The sequence below is a fragment of the Orycteropus afer genome, unplaced genomic scaffold, assembly GCF_000298275.1.
Source record: "Orycteropus afer afer isolate SDZICR_OR568_19922 unplaced genomic scaffold, OryAfe1.0 scaffold00179, whole genome shotgun sequence".
NCBI lineage: Eukaryota > Metazoa > Chordata > Mammalia > Tubulidentata > Orycteropodidae > Orycteropus > Orycteropus afer.
This window is the reverse complement of record NW_006921766.1, coordinates 4,559,648-4,585,094: the sequence shown is the minus strand read 5'-3', so window position 1 is coordinate 4,585,094 and position 25,447 is coordinate 4,559,648. Positions and strand designations below refer to the sequence as shown.

The 25,447-nt window shown below is 45.6% G+C and overlaps 1 protein-coding gene across 1 annotated transcript in view; it reads left to right on the top strand.

Annotated features, from left to right (window-relative positions):
* The window catches only part of ABCG1 (ATP binding cassette subfamily G member 1), a 103,080-nt gene extending 78,565 nt beyond the window's left edge, over positions 1 to 24,515 (top strand). Inside the window, exons 6-15 of the mRNA XM_007947278.2 lie at positions 7,394 to 7,539; positions 9,455 to 9,578; positions 11,005 to 11,119; positions 15,271 to 15,419; positions 15,595 to 15,696; positions 16,699 to 16,867; positions 18,846 to 18,946; positions 19,188 to 19,346; positions 22,932 to 23,050; positions 24,287 to 24,515. Of these exons, the coding sequence (XP_007945469.1) occupies positions 7,394 to 7,539; positions 9,455 to 9,578; positions 11,005 to 11,119; positions 15,271 to 15,419; positions 15,595 to 15,696; positions 16,699 to 16,867; positions 18,846 to 18,946; positions 19,188 to 19,346; positions 22,932 to 23,050; positions 24,287 to 24,515 (1,413 nt within the window). The remainder of the gene's footprint in view (positions 1 to 7,393; positions 7,540 to 9,454; positions 9,579 to 11,004; positions 11,120 to 15,270; positions 15,420 to 15,594; positions 15,697 to 16,698; positions 16,868 to 18,845; positions 18,947 to 19,187; positions 19,347 to 22,931; positions 23,051 to 24,286) is intronic.
* The last annotated feature ends 932 nt before the right edge of the window (positions 24,516 to 25,447 follow it).

Genomic DNA, 25,447 nt, shown 5'->3' with positions numbered 1-25,447 from the left:
ATTCACTCAAGTGACCCCCAGCAGGGTCCCATGAACCATCAGAGAGCTGCCTCCTTAATAAGTAACTGGATACAGAGATTCCAGGAGAGACTGAAGAAACAGCACTGATCCTCAGCCTGGAGGAGAATGGTGAAAAGCTTGAGATGGAATTCTGTCTCTTGGAACCAAAGGACAAAGACAGGGGTGACAGCAGAGAAGAGCCAACTTGGGAGTCACATTGTGTGGGGTAAGCAGATGAGAGAAGTTCTTACAGTGTTGCTAACACAGAGGACCCTGCAGGTATACAGAACCACATCCAGCCTTGGCCTCCTAGAACCCACTGTTGCCCTCCAACAATTGCCTCCAGTACTCAAAGATTCTGGCAGTCAGGTGAGGTTGTAAGACCAGCCCCATCTGCCTTTTGGAGCTAATGCAAAGCTGAATTACATGATGTCTTCACAGTCTTTGAGCTCAGCAGAGCAGATGTGTCCATATGTAGGCTGTGGTAGAGCTGCACTGTGGCACTAGCCCAAGTCAATCAGCCTTTTCACATGCAACTTGTTATTAGTTGTCGTCAAGTGAGCTCCAATTCATGATGATATCACATACAACAGAAGGAAACATTGCTTGGTCTTGTGCCATCTTCATGGCCATTGGTATATTTGAGTCCATTGTTGCGACCACTGTGCAGTTTGAGAGCCTTCCAACCTTGGAGCTCTTCTTCCAGCACTATATCAGACAATGTTCTGTTGTGATCCATATATACATAAGATTTGCATTGGTTGATTTTAGGAAGTAGATCACCAGGCCTTTATCATAGTCTGTCTTAGTTTGGAAGCTCCACTGAAACTTGTCCACCATGAGTGACACTGCTAGAATTTGGAATACTGGTAGCACAGATAGCTTCCAGCATCATAGCAACACAAAAGCCACCACAGTATAACAAAGGTACTGTTGTTAAAGGGCTGGGTGGGCCAGTGAACCCCTCTCAGCAGACTTTCTACATTGAGGGACACAATAGCCACGTTCTTCTGCCTGTCCTGCTCCATCAGCTTTGTCCATGACTCTAAGCCATTCACCTTCAGAGGCCAGCTTGTAGCCCTTCCTTTGGCAAGACCAGTGAGGGTCCTGGCAGCAGGCCATGAGAGACTATTCTGCCTGCTTGACCAGAAGGGTTGGGTGACAGGAGGAAAGTGGCACCTATGGTGGGAGGGGGGCATTTCCTGGGAGTGGCCACAGTGGAGTCCCTCATGTAGACAGGGCCTCACCACTGTGGGTGTCCTCTGTATGCCTGGCCTAACAAAAAGGTTGAAGAAAGCCTCGTACTGTTCTCAGCAAGGTTTATAAGAATAAAAATATAGACTTTGTAAGGGTCCCCTGTGCTGCCCTGTGCTGAAAAGGAGAGGATCTGAGAGGATGAGACACTTTTGCCTCCCTTCAGGTTCATCTTCTCTGGGTTGAACATCATAGCAAGCTGTCCCTGCAAGATCTATAGGGGCCCATGATCCTGCACATGTCTTTCTCCAGAAGCCCCCAGCCTGAGCTGGGCTGGGGCTGCCCTGTGACCCACTGGCCCTCTTGTTCCTTAGCAAGAGTGCAGGTCCCACCCACTTCCCCCCAAGAACTCATTGGTAGGGCTGCTTCCAGGATAACATAGGCACTGATTTCATGCCATGACTCATTTCCTTCAAGCCCCCTATGTGTGCACAGGTCCAAGGTTGTTCATATCTTGTAGAAGCACAATGGAATGGAATGTTCTAGGATGTGGTAGAATGTGTTGTCCATGGCCTTCCCTCTTTCCTGGAAAATTAATCTTGGCTTTTGGGGTCCTGCCAACAAGTAAGGTGGCTTCATTAGGAGCTATGTCTTCAGGTCTTCAGAGGCTGGCCCTAGGCTGCAGAGACAGACTCCCAGGAGAAGGAGAAAATGAGGGGGACCCAGGGTCAATTTAGGTTACAGTGGCCATGTAGTGCTTTGTTTAGGTAAAATATAAAAATAAATAAGCCCATTGTTTGCTTTTTCTGATTAGATTTAAAGCAAAACCAACTTTTGCAGCCTTCCTGACTTATGGCAGCCTCAGATAAAGGCCTGGTGATCTACTTCCTAAGAGAACAAAAAACACTGTCTAGTCCTGTGCCATCGCAATGTTTGGTTGTGGATCAGTCTATTATGATCCATAGGGTTTTCATGGTCTGATTTTTGGAAATAGATCTCCTTCTGAGAGAATACTGGAGAAAAGGGACAGGACCCTAGGTGGTGAAGACACAAGCTGGAAAGAGGAAAATGGCCCAATGTGAGCTCCCAGTTTCCAACACCCTCTTTGAAGGGCTGAGGAGGTGGATCCAGGAGACCCTCAGCTGCCATGAAGGATTAGCTAAGAAGAAACCATTAAACCAAACCAAAGCACCAAACCAACTGGCATCAAGTCATCCCTGACTTGTGATGACCTAGTGTGTATCAGAGTAGAACTGTGCTCATAGGGTTTTCAGTGGCAAATTTTCCAGAAGTAGATTACCAGCCCTTTCTCTCAAGGTACCTCTGGGTAGATTCAGACCTCCAACTTTCAGTTAGCAATTGAGCCTGTTAACTATTTGTACCACCTTGAGTCTCATGCCCTATTGCTGTTGTTGCTGTTAGCCATCATTGAGTCAGCTGCCAACTCATTGCAACCTCACGCACAATGGGATCCGACCATTGAGATACATAGGGTTTTCATTGGCTGATTTTTAGAAGTAGATAACCAGGCCTTTCTTCTGAGGTACCTCTGAAGCAGCCAAGCACATTAGCTGTTTGCACCACCAGGAACTCCAAAGTACTAGTTGGTCTTGAAGCCTGTCCGACTATGGGGACTAAAGGATAGGGAGTGGGGAAAGAGGGTGTGCCATTTTTGTGGAGTGCCACAGAAACAAGCTGGGAACAACCAATCATCCTGTGACTTTGGCCAGTGTTGAAGAGAACCACTTGAGCCTTTTTTCTGGGAAAACCAGCAGCTGTGGTCCATACAGGATAGAAAGTGGACAGAGGACAGAAGCAAGACCTCTGTTTTGGTTCCCTAGTGCCACTCTGACAGAAATATACCACAAATGGGATGACTTTAACAAACCGGAGTTTATTCTTACAATTTGGAAGCGTTAAGTCCAATTTCAAAGTGCCAGGCTCTAGGGGCTGGGTGAAAGCCCCTCAACCTTGGGCTTCAGTTCTGCCTCCTGCTCCTGGCCCTCTGAAGCTGAAGGCTTTTCTTCATTCAGCTGCTGGCTGCTGAGACTGACAAACCCAAGTTAACCAGTAACAAGGCATGTGGGAGTTCGCTGACCTTTCCATTCTGGAGTCCATCCTGAATCAATCTTCAGAGCAGACAGGGAGGCCTCGTCCACAGTGCACTGTTCCTATCTTGGTGTCTAGCCTGCTTCCCAGTGGTGGGGAGCTAGCATGGACACTTGGAGGAGTGGTGACTGCTTTAATCAGACATCCTTGCGAGTCAGCTAAAGGCCTATCTGCCATTCAGAGACCTGGATTCCTATTTATAAATGCAGAAGTGACTCCCTTCCCTCCTTCCGAGAGGCCTGGTGTGTACTTTTGTATGTCTGCAGGAGCTCCGTTCATGGACTCTCCATTGCTAACTGCTGTCAAGTAGGCTCCTGGCTCCTGGCAGCCCCACACACAATAGAACAAAACGCTGCCCAGTCCTGGGCCATCCTCATGATCAGCTGGGGTTTGGACTGTTGTGATCCATTTGGTTTTCATGAACTGATTTTCAGAAGTAGATCACCAGACCTTTCTTCCTAGTCTACCTTAGTCTGTAGCTCTGCTGCAACCTGTTCAGCATCATAGCAACATACAAGCCTCCACTGACAGACAGGTGGTGGCATGCATGAGGTGCATCCACCAAGAATTGAACTGGGGCCTCCCACATGGAAGGCAAGAATTCTATCACTGAACCACCACACCCTGTCCTTCCCATTAACAAGAACAATGTTCCTATCATTCATAATTGTCATGGGTTGAATGCTTGCTGTGTGCCCAGCATCATGCTGAGCAAGTTGTGTTCATTTTCTCATCTAACCATCACAGTGACCCTGTGCTACTATCATGACCCCTTTTGTGCTGATCAGAAAACTGATCACCCATCTACTTATTTATCCATTAATCCATCCACCCAACAGGTACTTGCATTACTGGGTGGTACAAGCAGTTTAGCATTCTACTACTAGCTGAAATATTGGCAGCTTGAACCTATGCAGAGGCTCGTGGAAGATAGGCCTGGTGACCTGCTTCTGAAAGGTCACAGCCTTAAAAACCTTATGGAACGGCTCTACTCTGCATACCTGGAGTTGCCATGGACTCAATGGCAACTGACAATGACAAAAATAGATGTATATCGAACTTACCCTGTTCCTGAAACCCAAGTGGAGCTGACTCCAACATTCTTTTTTTTTTACTTTTGTTGTGCTGAAAACATATACAGCAAGACATTCACCAACACAACACAGCAACTTCCACATTTACAGTTCAGGAATATTGATTACATTTTTCATGTTATGCCACCATTATTACTATCTTTTTCCAAAATATCCTACCACCTATTAACATAAACTCAATGCCCCACAAACAAAAGCTTCCCCTTTTCCCCTCCCTCCTACACCTGGTAACCACTAATAATCTTTGGTATTATATATGTGTATATATATATATATGCAAAAAGGGCAGGGAGGACACATCTTCCAACCTCCTCTAACCCCACAAGAGGAAGATAGGAGCATCATCAATAGCCCAAGGCCTATTACTGCAAAGTCAGACATGCTGCCTCCCTCCAGCCCTTTCACCAACCGTTCCTCTCACAGCACCTACCACCTCTCTCCTGGCTTCGATAATTCACTGCAGTGGCCACACAGAACTTAGATTATGGGGTTTATTAGGGAAGCACCAGGCTACGATTCAAGTTCAGGAAAAATGTGCAGTCTCTCTCCCAGGCCACAGTCTCTCTCCTAACAGCCTCTCACAGTCTCTCTCCCAACAGTGAGTGTCCCTTGGTGTCTCACTCAGCAATGCATGTCTCTTGTGTCTTTTTCCCAGCAGTGTGTGTCTCTTTCAGGAGCGTGTGTCTCTTTCAGCAGCACGTCTTCCTCAACCAGCAGTCAGAGAGAGACTTCTGCCTCTAGTAGGCCTCCTTTTGAGCCTAGCAGAGTGGCCAAACTAGCTAATCATAACATCAGAATTCTAACCACCTGAGAGAAAGCAGGAACCTCCCAGAACATTGCTTTGTGTTGTGCCCAACAGAAATACCCCAGCTGGATAACTTTTACAATCAGGAGCTCCTCAGTTGCTCACAGCAAATTCCACCACAGAGTTTATAAAGACATGGCTAGAAAAGCCACACTAAGTAATTTACTATACCACAATATACAATTTTTTTTTCCCCCAACCTGTCTAGAAATTTTCCCTCCTCTCCCCTCCCTGGTAGCCAACAAAGCAAGTTTCCTTCCATGTGCAAACCTTTCCTTGATGTTTTAAAATAGTGGACTAATACAATATTTGTCCTTCTGTGATTGACTTATTTCACTCAGCATAATGTCTTCAAGTTCATCCATGTTATGAGGTGTTTTGCAGATTCTATGTTATTCTTTAGGGTTGCATAGTATTCCATTGTGTATATGTACTATGTTTGTTTATCCATTCCTCCGCTTATGGGCACCTAGGTTGTTTCCATCTCTTTGCTATTGTGAATAGTGCAGCGATGAACATGGGTGTACATATATCTATTCGCATCTTGCCTCTCACTTCTTTAGGATATATACCTAGTAATGGGAATGCTGAGTCAAATGGTATTTCTCTTTCCAACTTTGTAAGGAATCACCATACTGATTTCCACAATGGTTATATCATTTTACAGTCCCACCAGAGTCCTAATCTCTCCACATTTGCACTGTTGTTGTTGTTGTTATGTGCCGTCGAGTCGGCCCCGACTCATAGCGACCCCTCCTTGGGTTTCCGAGGCAGTATCACTACGGAAGTAGGATTGCCCAACCTTCCTTCCGAAGAGTGGCTGGTGCGTTTGAACCACCAGCCTTCTGGTTAGCAGTCAAGTGCTTCAGCCACTATGCTACCAGAGATCCTGCATTTGTTATTTTCTGTCTTGTTAAACTTTGCTATTAATGCTGGAGTGAGACAGTATCTCATGGTTGTTTTGATTTGCATCTTTCTAGTGGCTAATGATTGTGAACATTTCTTCATGTGTTTGTTGGCTGCCTAAATATCTTCTTTGGTGAAGTGTCTGTTCATGTCTTCTGCCCATTTTTAAATTAGATCGTCTTTTTGATGTTGAGGTGTTGGAGATTTCTATAAATTTTAGAGATAATTCCTTTGTCCGATAATGTCATTGTTGAATATTTTTTTCCATTCTGTAGGCTCTCTTTTTATTCTTTTGGAGTAGTATTTTTGATGCATGTAAGAATTTAATTTTTAGAAGATCCCAATCATCCAGTGTATATTCTTTTGTTTGTGCATCTTGGGTTGTTTGATAATATATTTATGTTATAAATTAGGACCCCTAAGTTTGCTCCTATTTTTTCTTTGATGAATGTTATAGTTTTAGGTTTCACATTTAAGTCTTGGATCCATTTGGAGTTCATTTTTGTATATGGTGTGAGGTATGGATCTTGTTTCATTTTTCTGCAAATGTGTATCCAGTTTTGCCAGCACTATTTGTGAAAGAGACTATCTCTTCCCCATTTCATGGATTTTGGCCCTTTGTCAAAGATCAGCTGACCATACATTGATGGATCTATTTCTGGGTTCTCAATGGTAGCATAGACTGCTAACTGGAAGGGCAGTGGTTCAAACCCACCAGCCACTCCTTGGAAGGATGATTGGGCAAACTACTTCCATAGAGATACTTCCTCAGAAACCCACGGAGGGGTTGCTACAAGTCGGATCTGACTCAACGGCAGTGAGTTTGGTTTTTTGATATATGTGTCTGTCATTGTACCAATACAGGCTGTTTTGACAACTGTGGCTGTGTAGTAGGTTTTGAAATTTGGGAATGTGAGACCTCCTACTTTGTTGTTCTTCTTCTATAGTGCTTTGCTTATCTTAGGTCTCTTTACTTCCCATATAAAATTAGTGATTGGGTTTTCCATGTTTTTAAAGAATGTTAATGGAATCTGGATCAGGATTTCCAACACTGTCTTCTTAGCCTCTGTGCAATGCTACCAAAATCATGGCTTCTGACCTGGGAATGGAGCATGACTCCCTTGACAACAGGCAGCCTGGTTGGGCCCCAATATATACATCCTTGTTTTAAGATGAGGAATGTTTCCACCTGTGGGAGAGTAAGTGGTCTTTCCCCTTCAGGACCATGCTGGGATGAGTTGGGTGTGTGGTCCTCATGGCAACTCTGGCTGCATTGCCCCTGCAGGTCAAGGAGATCCTGACAGCGCTGGGCCTTCTGTCCTGTGCCAACACACGGACGGGCAGCCTCTCAGGTGGCCAGCGGAAGCGCCTGGCCATCGCACTGGAGCTGGTCAACAACCCACCCGTCATGTTCTTTGATGAGCCGACCAGGTGAGCTAATTCAGAGGAGCATCTGGGAAGGGCTCTGCCCACCTGTATGATGGTTCCTCCAGCTCAGCCATTTCTGGGCAGCCCCTAACACTTAAGTTCCGTCAAGTTGCCTCCTAGAGGGAGGTGTGCCCTGCACTCCCCTGTTTTCTGCTTATATTCTGAGATCATATGGCCAAGGACCAACTTTCACTTCCTTCCATCCCTCCCTCTTACTCAAGAGACACCAAGTCCTCAGCTTGTATAGAGAGATGCACACAGGTTGCTTTCCAGTTGTGGGTGGGTTTTTGGGGTAAACTGTCTCTCCTGCAATAAAGCATTCCCTATAATAAGGAGCTCTGGTAGCATAGTGGCTAAGGCACTTGACTGCTAACCAGAAGGCTGGCGGTTCAAACCCACCAGCCACTCCTCGGAAGGAAGGTTGGGTATTCCTACTTCCCTAGTGATACTGCCTCGGAAACCCAAGGAGGAGTCGCTATGAGTCGAGGTCGACTCAATGGCAAAGAACAACAACAACAACAACATAATATAGCCACTCTGAGGGCCAGTACCCTGCAGTGCCCTGGAGAAGGGGCCCTATAATCAGGCTTGTTCTGAGCATGCTGGATCTTGATACACCTGAACATTCACTGTGGCTCCCCAGCATGTTAGAGGCTCAGAGAAGCCTGAAGGAAGGCGCTGGTCTCCCCTTGCTCATCCAGACTCTTTGTGCCTATTTAAGCCCAGTTGCTCTTCCCTGAGATGCTTGTTTACCTCCTGTGAGCATATTCTGGGAACACTGTTCTAGGACCCTGGCTCTGACACCCATGGGCAGTAACTTGGCCACACCTGTTTCTGACTGTATCATCCTCACTTGTCCTTACAGCAAGTGCAGGATAACCAGGCAGATGGACAGGCAAGGGTGGGGACCACTCTTGACCCACCTTCCCAATTGGATTTTGGAAGAGGTCTGCGGCCTTCTCTGTGTGGACCAAAACCCAAAACCAAACTCACTGCTGTCAAGTTGGATCTGACTCACAGCAACCCCTCGTTGGGTTTCTGGGGTGTTATCACTATGGAAATAGATTGCCCAGTTTTCCTTCCAGTGAGTGGCTGGTGGGCTTGAACTGCCAGCCTTCTGGTTAGCAGTCAAATGCCTTAGGCACTGTTTTGCTCAATTTGACATGTAGGCCCTGCGTGGTGCCCAGCCCACAGTGGGCAGGACTAAGGCAGCCCTGTTAAGATATTTTAGAACAAATGACTACAATGAGCCCTTAAAATAGCATCTTCTGGGCAGAATATTAGTGGTCCTAGTGTGAGAGGTGTATACTCCAAGGGGCTGCATGTCATACACTCGTTCACCTCATCTGTCACAGGGAATGCAGGGTATAGAGCCGGGGTGGAGCAGGAGGTGCTGCAAGGAGAGAAGAGAGATGAGAGGACACCCTGGGCCCCAGCCATAGTCCTCAGTGAGTGCCAGAACTCTGCACCCCATGCATGGCACTGTTTGTCCTCAGTAGAACATCTGCTGGAGAAAGTGCTAGCCTGCAGCTGTGTCAAGCACTGCCCTCTCTGCCTCAGCTATCAGTGGGGTGAGGAATCAGGGCTCCATCACTGGGGAGGCACAGCCACCTGCCAGGACAGTGCTGAGGTCTCTACTACTAGGACAGATATGACTTCCCCATCATTCCCATCCTCACTTCCTTCAGCAAGAATTGCAGGGCTCTTTCCCTCTGCCCTTGTCAAGTATAAAATACCATGTACACAGTCCACATTGGGAGCTCTGGCAAAAAACCAGCAGTGAAGCAGAGCAGGATCTTGGGGAGAGCCCAGAGCAGCCGAAGGTCTCTGTTCCCAAGCCCTCCTGGGTCACAGAGTTCCTGGGGCAGTGGGTTTGGCCCCTTTGCCCACTGGGTCTCACAGTGCCCTTGACTTGCAGTGGCCTGGACAGCGCCTCCTGCTTCCAGGTGGTCTCTCTGATGAAAGGGCTGGCTCAAGGAGGACGCTCCATCATCTGCACCATCCACCAGCCTAGTGCCAAGCTCTTCGAACTGTTTGACCAGGTAAACTGGCCTGACCCCCACACCTTGAGCTGCCCAGTCCCACTGTGCTGTCACATTGTGAGGACTGCATTCAGTGTCACTCAACAAAACATGTATGAACAGTTGAATGCAAAACCAATTTGCTCTGTAAACTTTCACTCAAATCACAATAAAAAGCTAAATGAAAAACAAAACAATAATAGCAACAGAAAAGACCCAGTTGCCATCCAGTTGATTCTTGCTCCTGGTGACCCCCTATGTGTCACAATAAAAGTATGCCCCGTAGGGTTTTCATGACTGATTTTTTGCAAGTAGATCACCAGGTCTTTCTTCCAAGGCACCTCTGGGTAGACTCGAACATTCAACCTATTGGTTAGCAGCTGAGTGCATTAACTGCACCACCTTGATGGCAACTGGGTTTTTTCTTTGTTTGGTTAGCTTGGCTCTTGTTTTTTTTTTTTTTTCTTGGCTAACTAGGCTAAGTGAAAACAAATCCCAGTATGCACTGGCCTGGGTTATTTCTTGTCAGTTATCATCATTTTTGAGTGGCCTTGGTGTTACATTTTATTGTACTTAGGAATCATAAGTAGCTAGGGTGGTTGGGGGAGCAGGAAGAACTGGTGGTGTCCACTCTCAGCCATTGCTGGTGGCTACAGGATCTGGGGAAAGTCACTAACATTACTGAGACTTCATTCCTTCTTCTGTTAAAATTGGAGGACATACCTATTTTACAGAATTAAGTGAAAGGTTATAATATTTGTACAATAGACTCTATTTTATAACTCTTTGGTTTTGATTGTTACTAGAAAAAAAAAAATTCCAAGGGATAAAATCTGTATAATTTCAAAATCTTTTCTAAGCAGGTTTTTATTGTATGCTGTCAAGTCACAATGACTCATAGTGACTCTATGGGACAGAGTAGAACTGCCCCATAGGGTTTCCAATGTTGTAGTCTTTATGGAAGCAAGCTTCCACACCTTTTTCCTACAGAGCAGCTGGTGGGTTCCAACTGCCAGCCTTTCGGTTAGCAGCTGAATGCTTAAACACTGTGCCACCAGAACTCTTTTATCAGGTGGCTAGTGACAAAAAGGAAAAAGAAAGCAATATAATAACATGATCTCTGTCCACATATCTTTAGTCGTCTCTATCTTGTGAATTTCCCTTTGAACTTATCAGAGTCCTTGGGAGGTAACTGATAGCTCTAACAAGAGGAAGAGAAGGCAAGAGTGACAGAGACAGAGAAAGAGATTTAAAGAGAGAGGAGAGCAATTAATGTAGACAGAGAGGGAGAGACATAGCAAGAGAAATAAGGGGAGAGATAGAGATAGATATAGAGTGAGAGAAACAGAAACAAAGAAATAGACAGAGAGACTGAGATTAATTGAGAGTTCCTGTTGCTTTATGCAGGGAGGCAGGCATTGATGTTTTTCCTCTCATTTTATTTCAGCTTTACGTCCTAAGTCAAGGACAGTGTGTGTATCGGGGGAAAGTCTCCAATCTTGTCCCATACCTGAGAGATTTAGGCCTGAACTGCCCAACCTACCACAACCCAGCAGACTTTGGTGAGTAGAACCTCAAGCATCTGGACAAAAAAGAATAGGACTTTTTCCCACTCTCTGTGGGTCACCACTTGTCCCTTGGCTCAGAATCAGGAATTTCTTGAATATCCCACAAATGGCTCAAGTGCCTTCCTGTGGTGGAGGTTTCAATAACAGAAAAAGAAGATTCTCTTCTTCCAGACAAAAATATCTGGAAACCATAACAAAGGAGCTACATGTTACTGAAAGCCATTGCTGTTGAGACGATTCCAACTTGTAGTGAGCCTCTAGGACAGAGTAGAACTGCTTCATAGGGTTTCCAAGGCTGTAAATCTTTACAGAAGCAGACCGCCACATCATTCTCCTGCAGAGTGGCTGGTGGGTTCAAACGACTGACCATTCAGTTAGGAGCCAAGTGCTGTAGCCACTGTGCCACCATGGCTCTTCAGCTATGTATCAGGAGCAATATTCCTTACACAATTCTTTATTAGGCCCCCATTTTGATAGAAGTTATTTCTAAAAAAGGAAAACTAAATAAAATATTGCATTATGCTTTAAGCAGTCTTTTTTGCATTGATTAAAAGAAATGCAAAAATGATTATTTAAATTTTGACAGAGCATTAAACAACAACAACAAAGGTGACCCTTGGAGTCCAGAGATGAAGTTAACTATCTAAGCTCCTGTCTCTTGAAGAGAGGCCCCAAGATTGGCTGGCCTTCATACCTAGCCTCAAACTCTCATCACTGTTTGCACACCAACCAAAAAAACCTACTTGCCCTGCAGTCTACTCCAACTCCTGGCAACCCCAGGTGTATTGGTAGAACTGTGCTCCACACAGCTTTCAGTGGCTAATTTTTCAGAAGTAGATCACCAGCCCTGTCTTCCAGTGACTCTAGGTGGACTTGAACCTCCACTTTTTGGTTTGCAGCCCAATATGTTAAATATATATACCACCCAGGGACTGCTACTTGTATTGTGCTCACCATATTTACAGTTCAAAACCTCAACACCATCACGATGGCCCAAGGTTCCATCTTTGGTTTCTTCTCTTCCTTGTCCACACCTTCCAAGGCATTTACTCTTCTATAAAACATCACTTATGCCAGTGACCAACCAGTCTCTATCCCCAACACCCACTCTGCTTTATACTCCCTGACATATCTGTCAACACAATCTGTAGTTCTTTCAAATCCTAAGTTACCAAAACCAAACTCACTCTTTTCCTCCCATTATATCTGCTGAAGTTCCTTCTGTGCTTCAGGTCTCAGTTAATGTTGTTAGATGCTGTTGAGTTGGCCCCAGTGCATGGTGTGACCCCATGCACAGCAGAAGGAAATACTACCCAATCCTGTACTATCCCAATGACAGGTTCTAGATTGGACCAATATGATCCTTAGGGTTTTTATTGGCTGATTTTCAGAAATAGATAGTCAGGCTTTTCTTCCTAGTCCATCTCAGTCTAGAAGCTCCAGTGAAACCTGTTCAGCATCATAGTAACACACAAGCCTGACACACTGACAGATGGGTGGTGGCTGTGCATGAGGTACATTGGCTGGGAATCAAACCCAGCTCTCCCACATGGAAGGTGAGAATTTCACCACTGAACCACCAACTCCTTGATCTTGTTCTCAGTTAACAGCATCTTTCTTTCCCAGCTCTCTGAGCAGGAGCCCTTGGATTCCCTTCTGATTTCTCATATTTACTAGATAGTCAAAGGCTTTCACTCCTACCTCTATTCCCCTTGGTCTTGAGCTTGGAGTCCAAGCTTTTGTCATTGTCATCCTCTCCTCAGTCTTTCTGCCATCAGCCTTTCCTGCTCAGTTGTTTTTCTCAAAAACATTTGGACATGCCACTACCAGATCTTCATACTTTCTGTGCTGTTTTCCAAATGGTGTCACACAGGACTATTCTGGGAGATACTGCTCACTAACAAGGAGTAGGCTATGAGAGGAGGAGAGAAGGTGGTCAACTGGAAGGATGTAACTTGAAGTTCATGGAAAAATCAGTGGGAAGGATTGCTTTGATAGTTGCATATTGATCTAGAAGAGAAGAAGGTACATTTGGTGACATAGTGCTCCTGAAGTAGGGGTGGGGAAGACCCTAAGCCTGCAAGGAGGTAAGACCTTAGAGGGAAGATGGACGGAAAGGAAAAGAAATATCACACATGGAATTGGGGAGAGATCCTGAAAGATGATATTTCCTCTGGGAGCTCCAGTTTCTCAGTGAAGATCAGAGTTCCAGGCATCTGAAGGGAGGGCAGGAGCTGAGAGGAATATGGCAGGTGGGAAGCAGCAGTAACATGTGTCAGGGTGGCACGCAGAGATGGCCTACAGTGATAAGGGCATTTTTGAGGTTGTTGATGATGAGTTTCTAGTGAGCCACAGTGTCTTGGTGTTTGACTTTATTGGAAGTGCTTGGCTGCCCTGATGCAGGCTCTGGGAAAGCAGAGAGCTGGCTTTGCCAGAGAGGTGTGACAAAATGATGAGAGGATGAGGGAGCCTGAAGATTAGCAAGAGAGTTATTGGAGTGAGGGATGCTGCATGAGGAGGAGAGTAGGGAAAAGAAGAGAAGAGGACCAGGAGGAAATCCATGATCAGTGGACTGGAAGAGCCATCATCATGGGAGTGGCTGAACAAGCCAGCTGGCTGGAGAGGATGTGATGTCACTGGCACAGTTAATGATTTTAGAGAGGAAGTAAGCTGAGTGAAGCCCAGGGTAGAGATGTGATGGTGGGAGTGAGTGGTGAAAGTGAAGGGTGAAGAGGGGCTAATCCTGGCCTCAGGCATTCTGTGGTCCTGTGAAACTGCCCTCATCACTCATCCCACTAAGCTGGGAGCTCTTCTAACAGGAATTCTGCTTATCTCCCCAGTACCAACTATCACATTGTTGTAATAGGTAATAAGTTTAAGATGAGTGAATAAATTTACAGATGCGTGAGCAGGTGATTCCTCAAACTCTGACTTCACAGTGTACTTATCAACTATCCAACTTATCTAGAAGTTATCTGACTACTTATCAACTTATCCAACATATTGCATTTACAACAACTTTGAAAAAATTTTCAGGCAACTTCTCAGATGGTCAGGGCCCCAGGTGGGGTTGCAACCAGGCCTCCCCAAATGATATACTAGAGGCTTTGGCAATGACCAGGCCATCCGAGGGAAGGTGGCTGATCAGTCATGGAATACTTCTCCATGATGTCTTGTTCTGGAAGCAAACAGCATGGGGAGACAGTGGAATGCCATGAGGTCACTGGCAAGCAAGGGGAGGCCCGATGAGGGCCTGAAGTTGCCAGGGTGGTCAGTGGGAGAAGGTGGGAAGGAGGGAAGAGGGAGGGGACCTACACAGAGCTGTGGGACCCAGTCAGATGGAAGATGGACAGGGTTCCCACTCAGGGTTGATGGCATGGCGGAAAGTGGCATCCCCACTAAGAGCTGGCAGCAGGAAATACCCTAATACCACCACCATCACTGCCCCCAACCCCTCTGTGCACCACAGTGATGGAGAACAGGGGCCCCACTCCACCACATGCATCCCAAGATAAGCCAGAAGCACCCAGTGAGCAGTAAGCAACAGAAGGAGGAGGAAGGGAAGACATTGGCTTTGAAGATGGGGCCCGGCCCCTCACTCTTGCATACACTGAATTCACATAACAATCTGTTTATGGAACCTATGTCAATAAATGAAGAGTAGGTGTCAACCTTTGCATTTCCTGCTTCCTGACATGCTCAATGGCCTCACTATGGGTTTTAGAGTCTAACATTGGTTGGTGCATGATTTTGACATTATCCTCATCATTTGGCATCTACCTAATCATTTAAAATCATTCCTGCTTATTTCTTTCCCCCTATAATAATGACTTTGTAGCTGCAAAATTAAGAGTCCCTGGTAGTGCCCAGTTTGTGGGCTCATGCTTGGTTACTAACTGGAAGGTTAGAAGTTAGAGTCCACCCAGAAGCACCTCAGAAAAAAAGCCCTGGTGTTCTACTTCCAAAAAATGAACCATTGAAAACGATGTAGAGCACAATTCTGCTCTAACACATGTGGGTCACCATGAGTCAGGGTCAACTCAATGGCAACTGGTGTTTTGGTGACCCACAATACATATTAGCAATATCAGTGCCCCCACCTTGCCAGGCACCTGGAACTGACCCCACATCTGTTTTCTGTGCAGTTATGGAGGTTGCATCTGGCGAGTACGGCGATCAGAACAGCCGCCTGGTGAGAGCTGTTCGTGAGGGCATGTGCGACTCCGATTACAAGAAAGACCTTGGTGGTGATGCCGAGGTGAACCCTTTTCTTTGGCACCGGCCCTCTGAAGAGGTAAAGCAGGCAAAACGATTAAAGGGGTTGAGAAAGGTAATACAAATCCCATAACCTCCCCAGGGAGAGCTGCATGCTGCATTTTGCACCCGGCTGCATGACTCTTTCTTAGAGAAGATGCAGTGGACCAGGGGTTGGAGTTTCACCTCATCTCCTTTTTTGGATATGTCCTTAGGATTCCACTTCCATGGAAGGCTGCCACAGCTTCTCAGCCAGCTGCCTCACACAGTTCTGCATCCTCTTCAAAAGGACATTCCTCAGCATCATGAGGGACTCGGTAAGAGTGCTTTAAACTGTACTCTCATGGCTATGGAAGCTCATCCTGAATGAACTGTTGGATTGTTTTTCCTTCATTTGTATTAATCAGCTTTCACTCTGTTATGCTGCCATAACAAACAAACCCAACACGTCAGTGTTGACAACAGTAAATATTTATGTCTTGCTTTTGTTACATGTTGGTAGCTTTGGGTTGGTTGTAGCTCTGCTCATGTGTCTTCTCATTCTGGAACCCAAAATAAAGGAACACCCGCTTTCTGGACCATGCCTTTCTCATGGCAAAGGGAAAGTAGAAGAAAGAAACCAAGTGGTGGCTCTAAAGTCTTCCTCTCAAAGGTGGTCAGTTGTCACTTGTACTCATGTTCCACTGGCCAAAACAAGTCACATGGTTACTCTTGACACAAGGGAAATGGGGAAGTATATTCCTTCTTCAGTAAAGGATTGCAGACCACAAGGCAGTGTATGGGGTGTGTAATCCCTTGCAGAAAGGGAAGAGGGAACAATTGATAATGGGGAACCATAATAGTACCCACCATTTAAAGTGGACAATCTGGCTACCAGCCTAGGAGGGTCTGAATGCTCAGTGGGGCCTCTGGGACCTGATTTGAAGAGTGCAGAGCTCTTTCAGTGTGGTCCTTTGGTCTATCCTTTCTTTGCCTCCCTCCCCACCATCATTTTCATTTCTTCTCTCAAAACAGACTACCCTTGTTGGTTTGCCATTTTTGAAAGGGATTTAACAAAGGGAAATTATTACTTTTCTTTTAACAGCAACAAAATCCTGCATTGTGCATGTATGTACACGTGTGTATGTGTCTGTGTATAGGTTTGAAATGGTTTAGGGTTTGGAGCTTGTTTTTTTCTGGAGGAGAGGGGCAGGATGAAGCATAAAACCTGTTACAGAATTCAAATTCCAGTGCTTCGGAAGGCCTTGGCCTTGTTGTCCTTGTGGACCTCCCAGCCCTAACTTATACACACACTGTGTAAAAACTATGTTTGTCCCCAGGTCCTGACACACCTGCGGATTACCTCACACATTGGAATTGGCCTTCTCATTGGCCTGCTCTATTTGGGGATTGGGAATGAAGCCAAGAAAGTCCTCAGCAACTCTGGCTTCCTCTTCTTCTCCATGCTGTTCCTCATGTTCGCTGCCCTCATGCCCACTGTTCTCACATGTGAGTTATGATCATAGATATTCCCTTTGTTATCTGTGGTTCGTACCCAAGAATGGGGAACTGAAGCATAATTTGACCAATAGGTCAATTTTCTGAAAGCATAGTGCCTACTTTTCTGAATAATATCTTTTTTGTTGATGGATGTAGGTATTACTATGTTTGCTATTAGACAAGAAAATGCATTATTTAAGCCAAAGGAAAACATTGCTAATGGAAGACTTTTAAGCATGGTAGAAAGGCTGATGGGGAGATATTTCTTAAAGGTACACTAGTTAGGAGCCCTTCAAATTCTACTACTTAAGCATTACCTAGTTCAGTATGGAGGCAGAGATGGTTCAGTGGTAAAATTCTTACCTTCCATGGAGAAGACCTAGGTTTAATTCCTGGCCAGTGCACCTCTTACACAGCTACCACCTATCAGCTGAGGCTTGAATGTTGCTATGATGCTGAACAACTTTCAACAGGTTCCAGACTACAATGGATGTGGAAGAAAAACCTGGCAATCTACTTCTGAAAACCAGCCAGTGAAAACTCTGGATCACAATGATCTGATCCTCAAACTATCATTATTAGGATGACACAAGACCAGGCAGCATTTTGTTCCATTGTACATTGGGTCACCAAGTGAGAGGCAACTGACAAGAACAGTTCAGTTATTAAAATAGCCCTAGTATGGCCATCACAGTGAGGGGGAAAGCTCTTATAGATGGATTTCCATGTAATTCTAATTTGCTCCCAATGTTGTCTCCCCTTGGTCAATTGAAGCTAATAGTGTAGAAAGCTGTTACTTTACCAGAGTTCCAGTATAAACACTTCCTTCCAACCATGCCTTCTCTCAGAATTGCTCTGACTTTCCAAGACCAGCTTGGGAGGTCTTGACTATGAGAAGGAGTAACATTGTGACAGTTTCAGGAGAGGCAAATTCGATAAGAGTAACACTAGCAGTGTTACTTGACTGCTAACCAGAAGGCTGGTGGTTCAAACCCACCAGCCATTCCTTGGAAGGAAGGTCAGGCAATCTACTTCCGTAGTGATACCACCTCAGAAACCCAAGGAGGGATCGGTGAGTCGGGTTTGACTTGGCGGCACATAACAACAACAACAACAAGATTTAGTGAATAACTAAATGCTCAATATTCGTGTAGATGTTCTTCATGCTATGACTCTCCACTCAATGACTCTTCAGACTGTAAAATGATTGGAAATTCTTCCAGGGTGCGGGTGGTGTTGCTGTGTGTCAACAGGTCAATTCGGACTCATAGCCAGTCTATAGGACAAAGTAGAACTGCCCCATAAGGTTTCCTAGGCTGTGATCTTGGGAGCAGATCACTGGATCTTTTCTCCCACAGAGTGTCTGGTGGGTTCAAACAAGCATTTCACCATTATCCAACCTACCAAAACCCACTGTTACTGAGTTGATTCTGACTCATAGTTATCCTACAGGACAGAGTAGAACTGCCCCCATAGGATTTACCAGGCTGTAATCTTTATGGGGAAGCTCTGGTTGCACAGCACCTAAGGCATTTGACTACTACCCAGAAGGCTGGTGATTCAAACCCACCACCACTCCTTGGAAGGAAGGTTGGGCAATCTACTTCCGTAGAGATACCACCTTGGAAATCCAAGGAAGGGTCACTATGAGTCGGATACAACTTGATGGCAGTGAGTTTGGTTTTTTTGGTTTTGATCTTTATGGGAGCAGATTGCCAAGTCTTTTCTCCCACAGAGTGGCTGGTGGGTTCAAACCTCCAACCTTGCAGTTAGCAGCTAAGGACTTAACCATTGTGCCACCAAGGCTGGTAAAATGTTTCATATTTTCTGGCTCAAATTCTATGTGCTTCAAGCATTGTAGGGTCCACACTGGGACATAGGCCAGAATGGGGTTAGGAGTCGCTCAGCACAAGACTGTCCTTTTTAAATATTTGTCATGCCAGGCCTGTCTACTTGAACTCATTTTTTCATTTACCTCTTCTCATAGTTCCTCTAGAGATGGGAGTATTTCTTCGGGAGCATCTGAATTACTGGTACAGCCTGAAGGCCTACTACCTAGCCAAGACCATGGCTGATGTCCCCTTTCAGGTATGTAGTGAAGGAGGATGTCACTTGAAGAGAGACCATGGATGCTTCATTTGTACCCTATAGAGTGGGGTCAGGGACCCTGATTCCTATATGAGGGGTCAGTTGAGGGATGCAGCAGTGTGACATGGCTTTCTCAATGGTGGACCTTCATAGAACCATGGGTGAAGCATGCACTGCCCAGGAACCCAGTGGTTTATGGGGTGGCAACTGAGTGCTGCAGTCATGTGCTTTATGTCCCCAGATCATGTTCCCAGTGGCCTACTGCAGCATCGTGTACTGGATGACCTCTCAGCCAAGTGACGCTGTGCGCTTCGTCCTTTTTGCCGCCCTGGGCACCATGACATCGCTTGTGGCCCAATCCCTGGGCCTGCTCATTGGGGCTGCATCCACATCCCTGCAGGTACTGGCCAAGAGGACACTATAAGCCAGGCCCTTCTCCCTGGGCCACCACCTCCTCCCTGGACCCCTTTGTCCCCTTTTGCCCTGAACTTCCTAGCCTGGCTTTCTGAGGCTGTTCTCATAGGAAGGAGTCATGTTATCTTGGCCAGTCAGGACTGGCAGATTTACAGTGGGTAATGATGACTGCAGGTTCCGTTGCAGTCAATTGCTGTCGAGTTGACTCAGGCTCATGGCAACCCTATGTGTGGTTTTCAGTGGCTGATTTTTCAGAAGTAGGTTCCCAGACCCTTCATCCAAGATACCTTTGAGTGGACTTGAACCACCAACATTTTGATTAGCCACCAGGCATGCAAACCATTTGTACCAGCTAGGGACTCCCTTCTAAAACCAAACAAACCAAACCAATTGCCATCATGATTCCAATTCATGGCGACCCCATATGTTGCACAGCAGAACTTCTCTGTATAGTTTTCTTGGCTATAATTTTCACAGAAGCAGATTGCCAGGGCTTCGTTCCATGGTACCACTAGAAGAGGGATTTTAAACCACCAACTTTAGGTCAGTAGTTGAGCACAAACCATTTATGCCACCTAGGGACTGCTGGAACTCCCTTACGTGGTACGTATTTTAAGCCAGGTGCTGTTTCCAGGACTTTCTACATATTAACTCACACACTCCTAACCACATCCCATAAGTCAAGTGTTGTTGTACTATCCCAACTTTGCAGGTGGGAATACTGAGACCCAGAGAGCTCAAGTGATTTGGTTGGGGTCCCATGCCTGTGTTTTGCTGCTTCCATGTGATCCACTCATCCAGCCCTCAGACCTTCCCTGTAATTCTTGCACACTCCACACACACTCATACCCCAGATTCCACATGGCCCTTCCTCCTCCTCCTCACCTCCAAGACTCCTGGTACGACTCCTGACCCCCAATACGCCACAGCCTTGTGGATTTCCAACTTTTCACTTCAGTGCTCCTTCCTCTGTAACCACAAGGATTCTTAGAAATCCTATCCTCTTAAAAAAGAACTCTTGGTAAGTGAGGACACCTGAGTCCCTCTGCCCCTTCCTCACTGGTGTGCCAGTATTCTTGTTTCATCTCCACAGTCCCTAATGAATGAGTTACTTAACCTCCAGGGCCTCAGTTTCCTATCTGTAAATGGGAATCACAGTGATATGGATCATGTTTGATTGAACACTAGTCTAAAAGTTAGCAGATTATACTCACCCAGCAGCACTGTGGAAAAAGGCCTGGCAACATGCTTCCCTGAAGATTACCGCCAAGGAAATCCAATGGAGCAGTTCTACTCTGCAGCACTGGGAGTCACCATGAGTCAGAATCGACTCAACAGCAACAGATTTGGGTTTTGGATTGTGATGAGGACTACATATGATACTCCGTGTAGGTGCTTGAACCCCTAGTTAGCACCTGTGACATGGTGCTCCTTGCTCCTCCTTCCACAACACCCACCATCTAACCCCTCACCATGGTCTCCTTTGCAGTGTCTCCTAACACCTTGCCTAGAGGAGGGCCTCAGTACATCTTTGTCAGGAGTCAGATGCCATGTGGCTTTTAAAGAAAAAGTAGGACAGGGTTTTCCTCTGTGGTCTGTGCTGGTCTTAGCAAACCAGGTGGGAGGTGGATTTCCCTCCCTGGGTCTGGTGTGATCTCACGGCCCAGTTGCTACTCCAGTTCCTGCCCCCAAGTCAGGGCCTTCTCGTTTGGTCTGCCTGCCCCACATCCCTGCCCTCAAACTTGCCTTGTGGTTGAAAGTTGCTGGTTTTTCGTCATAGGGGCAGGTACTTTATCTAGTTTAACACTGTCTCCAAAGCCCTGTACAACGTCTGGCACATACCACCAAGCATTTTGCAAGTGTTTGCTGCCCAAACTGTGCAGGCATTTATCTCCAGGGTTTCCCACTGCCTTCCCCACACAGCCACCCTCAGGACCCCCACAGACCACAAGACAGTCCCCACTATGAGCACAGTGTCCTTCATGCTCTGACCCTCAGGGCTTCCTGGCCCACTCAGCCTTATCTCCACCACCAGCCACACTAAAAAATACCTGCTGACAGGGACACCTCAGGTATGCTGTCCTTTGTTCTCTAATCCCTCAGTCTGGCATGCCCAGAATCACCTGGAAAGCCACCACTTACCCATTAAGGTTCAAATCTACCTCTCAAATCTAAATCTGCTCAATGATACCTTCCAAAGAGCCAGCCCCACTGGCCCTTGGGAGACTCATCAGCCCTCCTTTGGGGCTTCATGTATACTCAGCACCATCTGTGATGTTCCTGTTTACAAGGCTGCACACCCATAAACCATACACATACACACACATTCACAAACCATACCCACAATGATTACACCCACCCACAAAATACAACAGTTCACATACACACTTACACATGAACACAATCACATATTACATACATCCACACACATGGACTCACACACACACACATGCTCTCTCACACACACACTCACATACTGTACACTCACATACACACTCAAACATGCACATTGACACACACTCACACACGTATGCACCACAACATCTTACTAGATTTTTGTTCTACTTTAAAGGCAAGGGGAGCTCTGGTGGTGTAGTACCTAAGGCATTTGATTACTAACCAGAAGGCTGGCAGTTCAAACCCACCAGCCACTCCTCAGAAGGAAGATTGGGCAAGCTACTTTTGTAGTGATACTACCTCGGAAACCCAAGGAGGAGTCACTATGAGTCAGATCTGACTTGACAGCAGTGAGTTTGGGTTTCTTTTTTGGTTTTAAAGGCAAGAGTTACCATGGAGTTGGGGGTGGTAATTCATCCCGTGGCAGCTTGCCCTCACAGAGCTCCATTCATGCATGATGAAATCCAGTTTATCCCATTTATTCTGGAAATATTGGCTGAGTGCCTACTACACGCTAAATACTATTTGAAACCTGGGGTCCAGTGCTGAGAAGTCTCACCTTTGAGGCATGTCTACTCTCATGGGTCTCCAGTGAGAAAGACTGTCAGCCTGGCTTGGGGACAGTGTTCAAGTTTTCCAACCTGCTTGCCTTCAGTCTAATGGAGGCTTATTGGAGACCTGTGGGTGGATGTCATAGCAGGGCAGATAGCTGTGCCTTTGCCTCTAGAGGGGGCTTGTCAGACACAGTGATACTACTTAATTGTTAGCTCCTCAGGGAGACACTCTCCCCTGTGCTTAATTAAGTGCACCTAATTACCATTCCCAGAAGATACCCTGCCTCTGCTTTTCAGTGAAAGCTTTATGTATTTATTTATTTATTTACTTTGGTTTCTCAACCTCCTCTGACTCATCTAGGCATAAAAACATAATCCTTGCCCTATGCAAGACCAAACTGCCTGCACTTTACAAGATGGAAAAATACGCTTTTTTGGCTGCCTTCTTGGTTCTTGTGTCAATCCATCCTTAGGACCCTGGCCCTTTAGGGTGTCATCCTGTGCAACTGGTCATGAACTATACAGAAAATGGCCACCAGGGGCATCTTGAGGAGGAGTGGGTGGGACTTCCTGCCTGTCTCCTTGGAGTAAGTTCTCCTGTGTTCCCGCTTCACTCCCAGGTAGCGACCTTCGTGGGCCCTGTGACTGCCATCCCAGTCCTCCTCTTCTCCGGATTTTTCGTCAGCTTTGACACCATCCCCACGTACCTGCAGTGGATGTCCTACATTTCCTATGTCAGGTAGTATGGGAGGGCCAGATGGGACTTTTGTAATCCAGAGATTACATGATGACAGAGAGAAGGGCCTGTGGCTAACGTATGGCTATTCACAAAAGCTACTCCTTGGCCATCAGCTAAATGCAGGTCACAAGGGTATTGATGACTTTTATTCTTTTCCTTGCTGTGTGGGTCCCCACCCTCACCAACACACACACAAAAAAACAAGGGTAAAACAAACACTGGCCATTCACACCCTGAAAAAGCACTTTGTACTCCCACATTCTGGGTATTTGACAGAGCAGCTTTAGGAAGGGAGTGTTTTAGGAACTTCACCCCTTTGAGTAAGTTCCACGTTACTTTTTGAAATGAACAATGCTTATAATAACATTCCAGGTGTCTGTAAACCATAATAAGAAATCCAGGGGAAAATAAAATAAGTCATGTTTTAAACATCCTAATATCTTTGAACAAGAATGTTCTAGTGCCAAAGGCATTTAAATGATCAGGTTCCATCCTCTCTGCCCAATGGGTCTTTGGCATGTTGGCCCATCGTTTGGCAATGCCCGTCTTTAGACCATTTCTCCCATAGCTGTAGTGATTCCACGTGACACCAAAGATCTGAAGTTGGGAACAAGCTCTTCTTTTCTAGAATGTCAGTTCAAACCCAGGTATATTGTTCAGAAAAACAAAATCAAAACAAAGCCCTTGTACAGAATTTCAGCAGTCTGTATGCTCTCCAATACTAAGAAATCAGAAACCAGCAGCTTTCTTCTCAAAATTAGTGTTTTTGTTCTGACAATGAAGGGGTGGGGCAGAACAGTATAGGGTACCAAGATGTTTTATTAAATACTCCAAAGTCCTTGGAAAGCTGTTAGAGCCTTTGTGATATCTAACTGGTAAAAATGATATAATATCAGAAAAGGTTCATATATTTTTCTATTCATTTCACCACTGAGTGAGTACCTACTCTTTATACAATTTGAGTTTTTGTGGTGGTGGTGGCAGTGGTTGGGAGCTCTGGAGGAAACAGCATTGGAAAAAACATAGTGCAGCTGTTGAATGTGTTTACCTCAGGAAGTTGTTGAAAGGTGAGGATGTGTTTTGATGAAGAAAGCCCTTTGTGGAGGGAGGAAAGCCAGGCAGAGAGTCACAGGAAGATTTTCTTTCAACAAATGGAGGCAAGAATCAGGGAGTGTGGGTTAGTCAGCTTGGCTGGCTGGTTGGAGTCCTGCTTCATGCTTGTGCTTTCTGTTATAGGTACGGGTTTGAAGGTGTCATTCTCTCCATCTATGGCCTCGATCGAGAAGACCTGCACTGTGACATTGATGAGACATGCCACTTTCAGAAGTCGGAGGCCATCCTGAGAGAACTGGATGTAGAAAATGCCAAGCTATACCTGGACTTCATTGTCCTTGGAATTTTCTTCATCTCCTTGCGCCTCATTGCTTATTTTGTCCTGAGGTACAAAATCCGTGCAGAGAGGTAAAATGCCCAGAGAGCAGTCAAGAGAAAAATTACATGTGGTGGCCATGGACACTCCCAGAACTGTGGCAGCAGGCCTGTGCCCGGTTACACAGAGACTATCGTGACTCAGCTCCTAGGAACCATGCTTGGTTTGTGGGTGTCTAGTGCTCAACTTCACCCAGTGGGGTTGGGTCTTCTCTCCATTACCCTTTCTAGCTTTAACTAGGAAGAAGATAGAGAAAGGTTTTTTTGTTTTTATTTTTTACACACAGAATTTAAAATGCCACAATGGGGTGAATTTAAAACTGCAAGACAGTTTGTGACGAGAGGTTTCCTTTCCTTAGTAGAATCCTTCCTTGTGACCAAATAATTTTGGTCCTGGATGGGGAACTGCAAGCAACTTCTCAGTTGCTCACTATGCAGCCACATGGATGTCTTGGGGGAGAAAGTTGAAACGCAGAGTGATTCCATTTTATGACTGTTGTTTTTCATAGTTTCGTCTCTCTAATGTTCATCTCTTTTCCAATGAGAAGCCACTTTCCAAGCCAGAAGTCTATAAATTTCATGCTTTTTAAGAAATTGTGTCTTTTTAGTACTTGTTGAGGAAAATTGTTCAGGATAAATAACATAATTTGTTTAGTGATACAAGGGGTTTAACTCAATCACTGAGCTGGTCTCATTTACAGATATAACTTGGGAAAGATTCAAATGTAAATTCCAGGTTGAGTGAAGACTTTGAAACTGTAGGCACTAAGCTGTGCAGAATATAAAAAAAAAAAAGCTGTGGAATGAAATTGGCCAACTCTTTCAAAATCTTTTATTTTTCATGTGTTTCTTAAGTAATATATATATATATATATTTCTTTCTACCTTTCTGAGCACCTTACTTTTGCCTAAAAAATTTCTAGAAGATCAACCTTGTTGATTTTTAAAAAACATTTTTTCTCTCCTCAC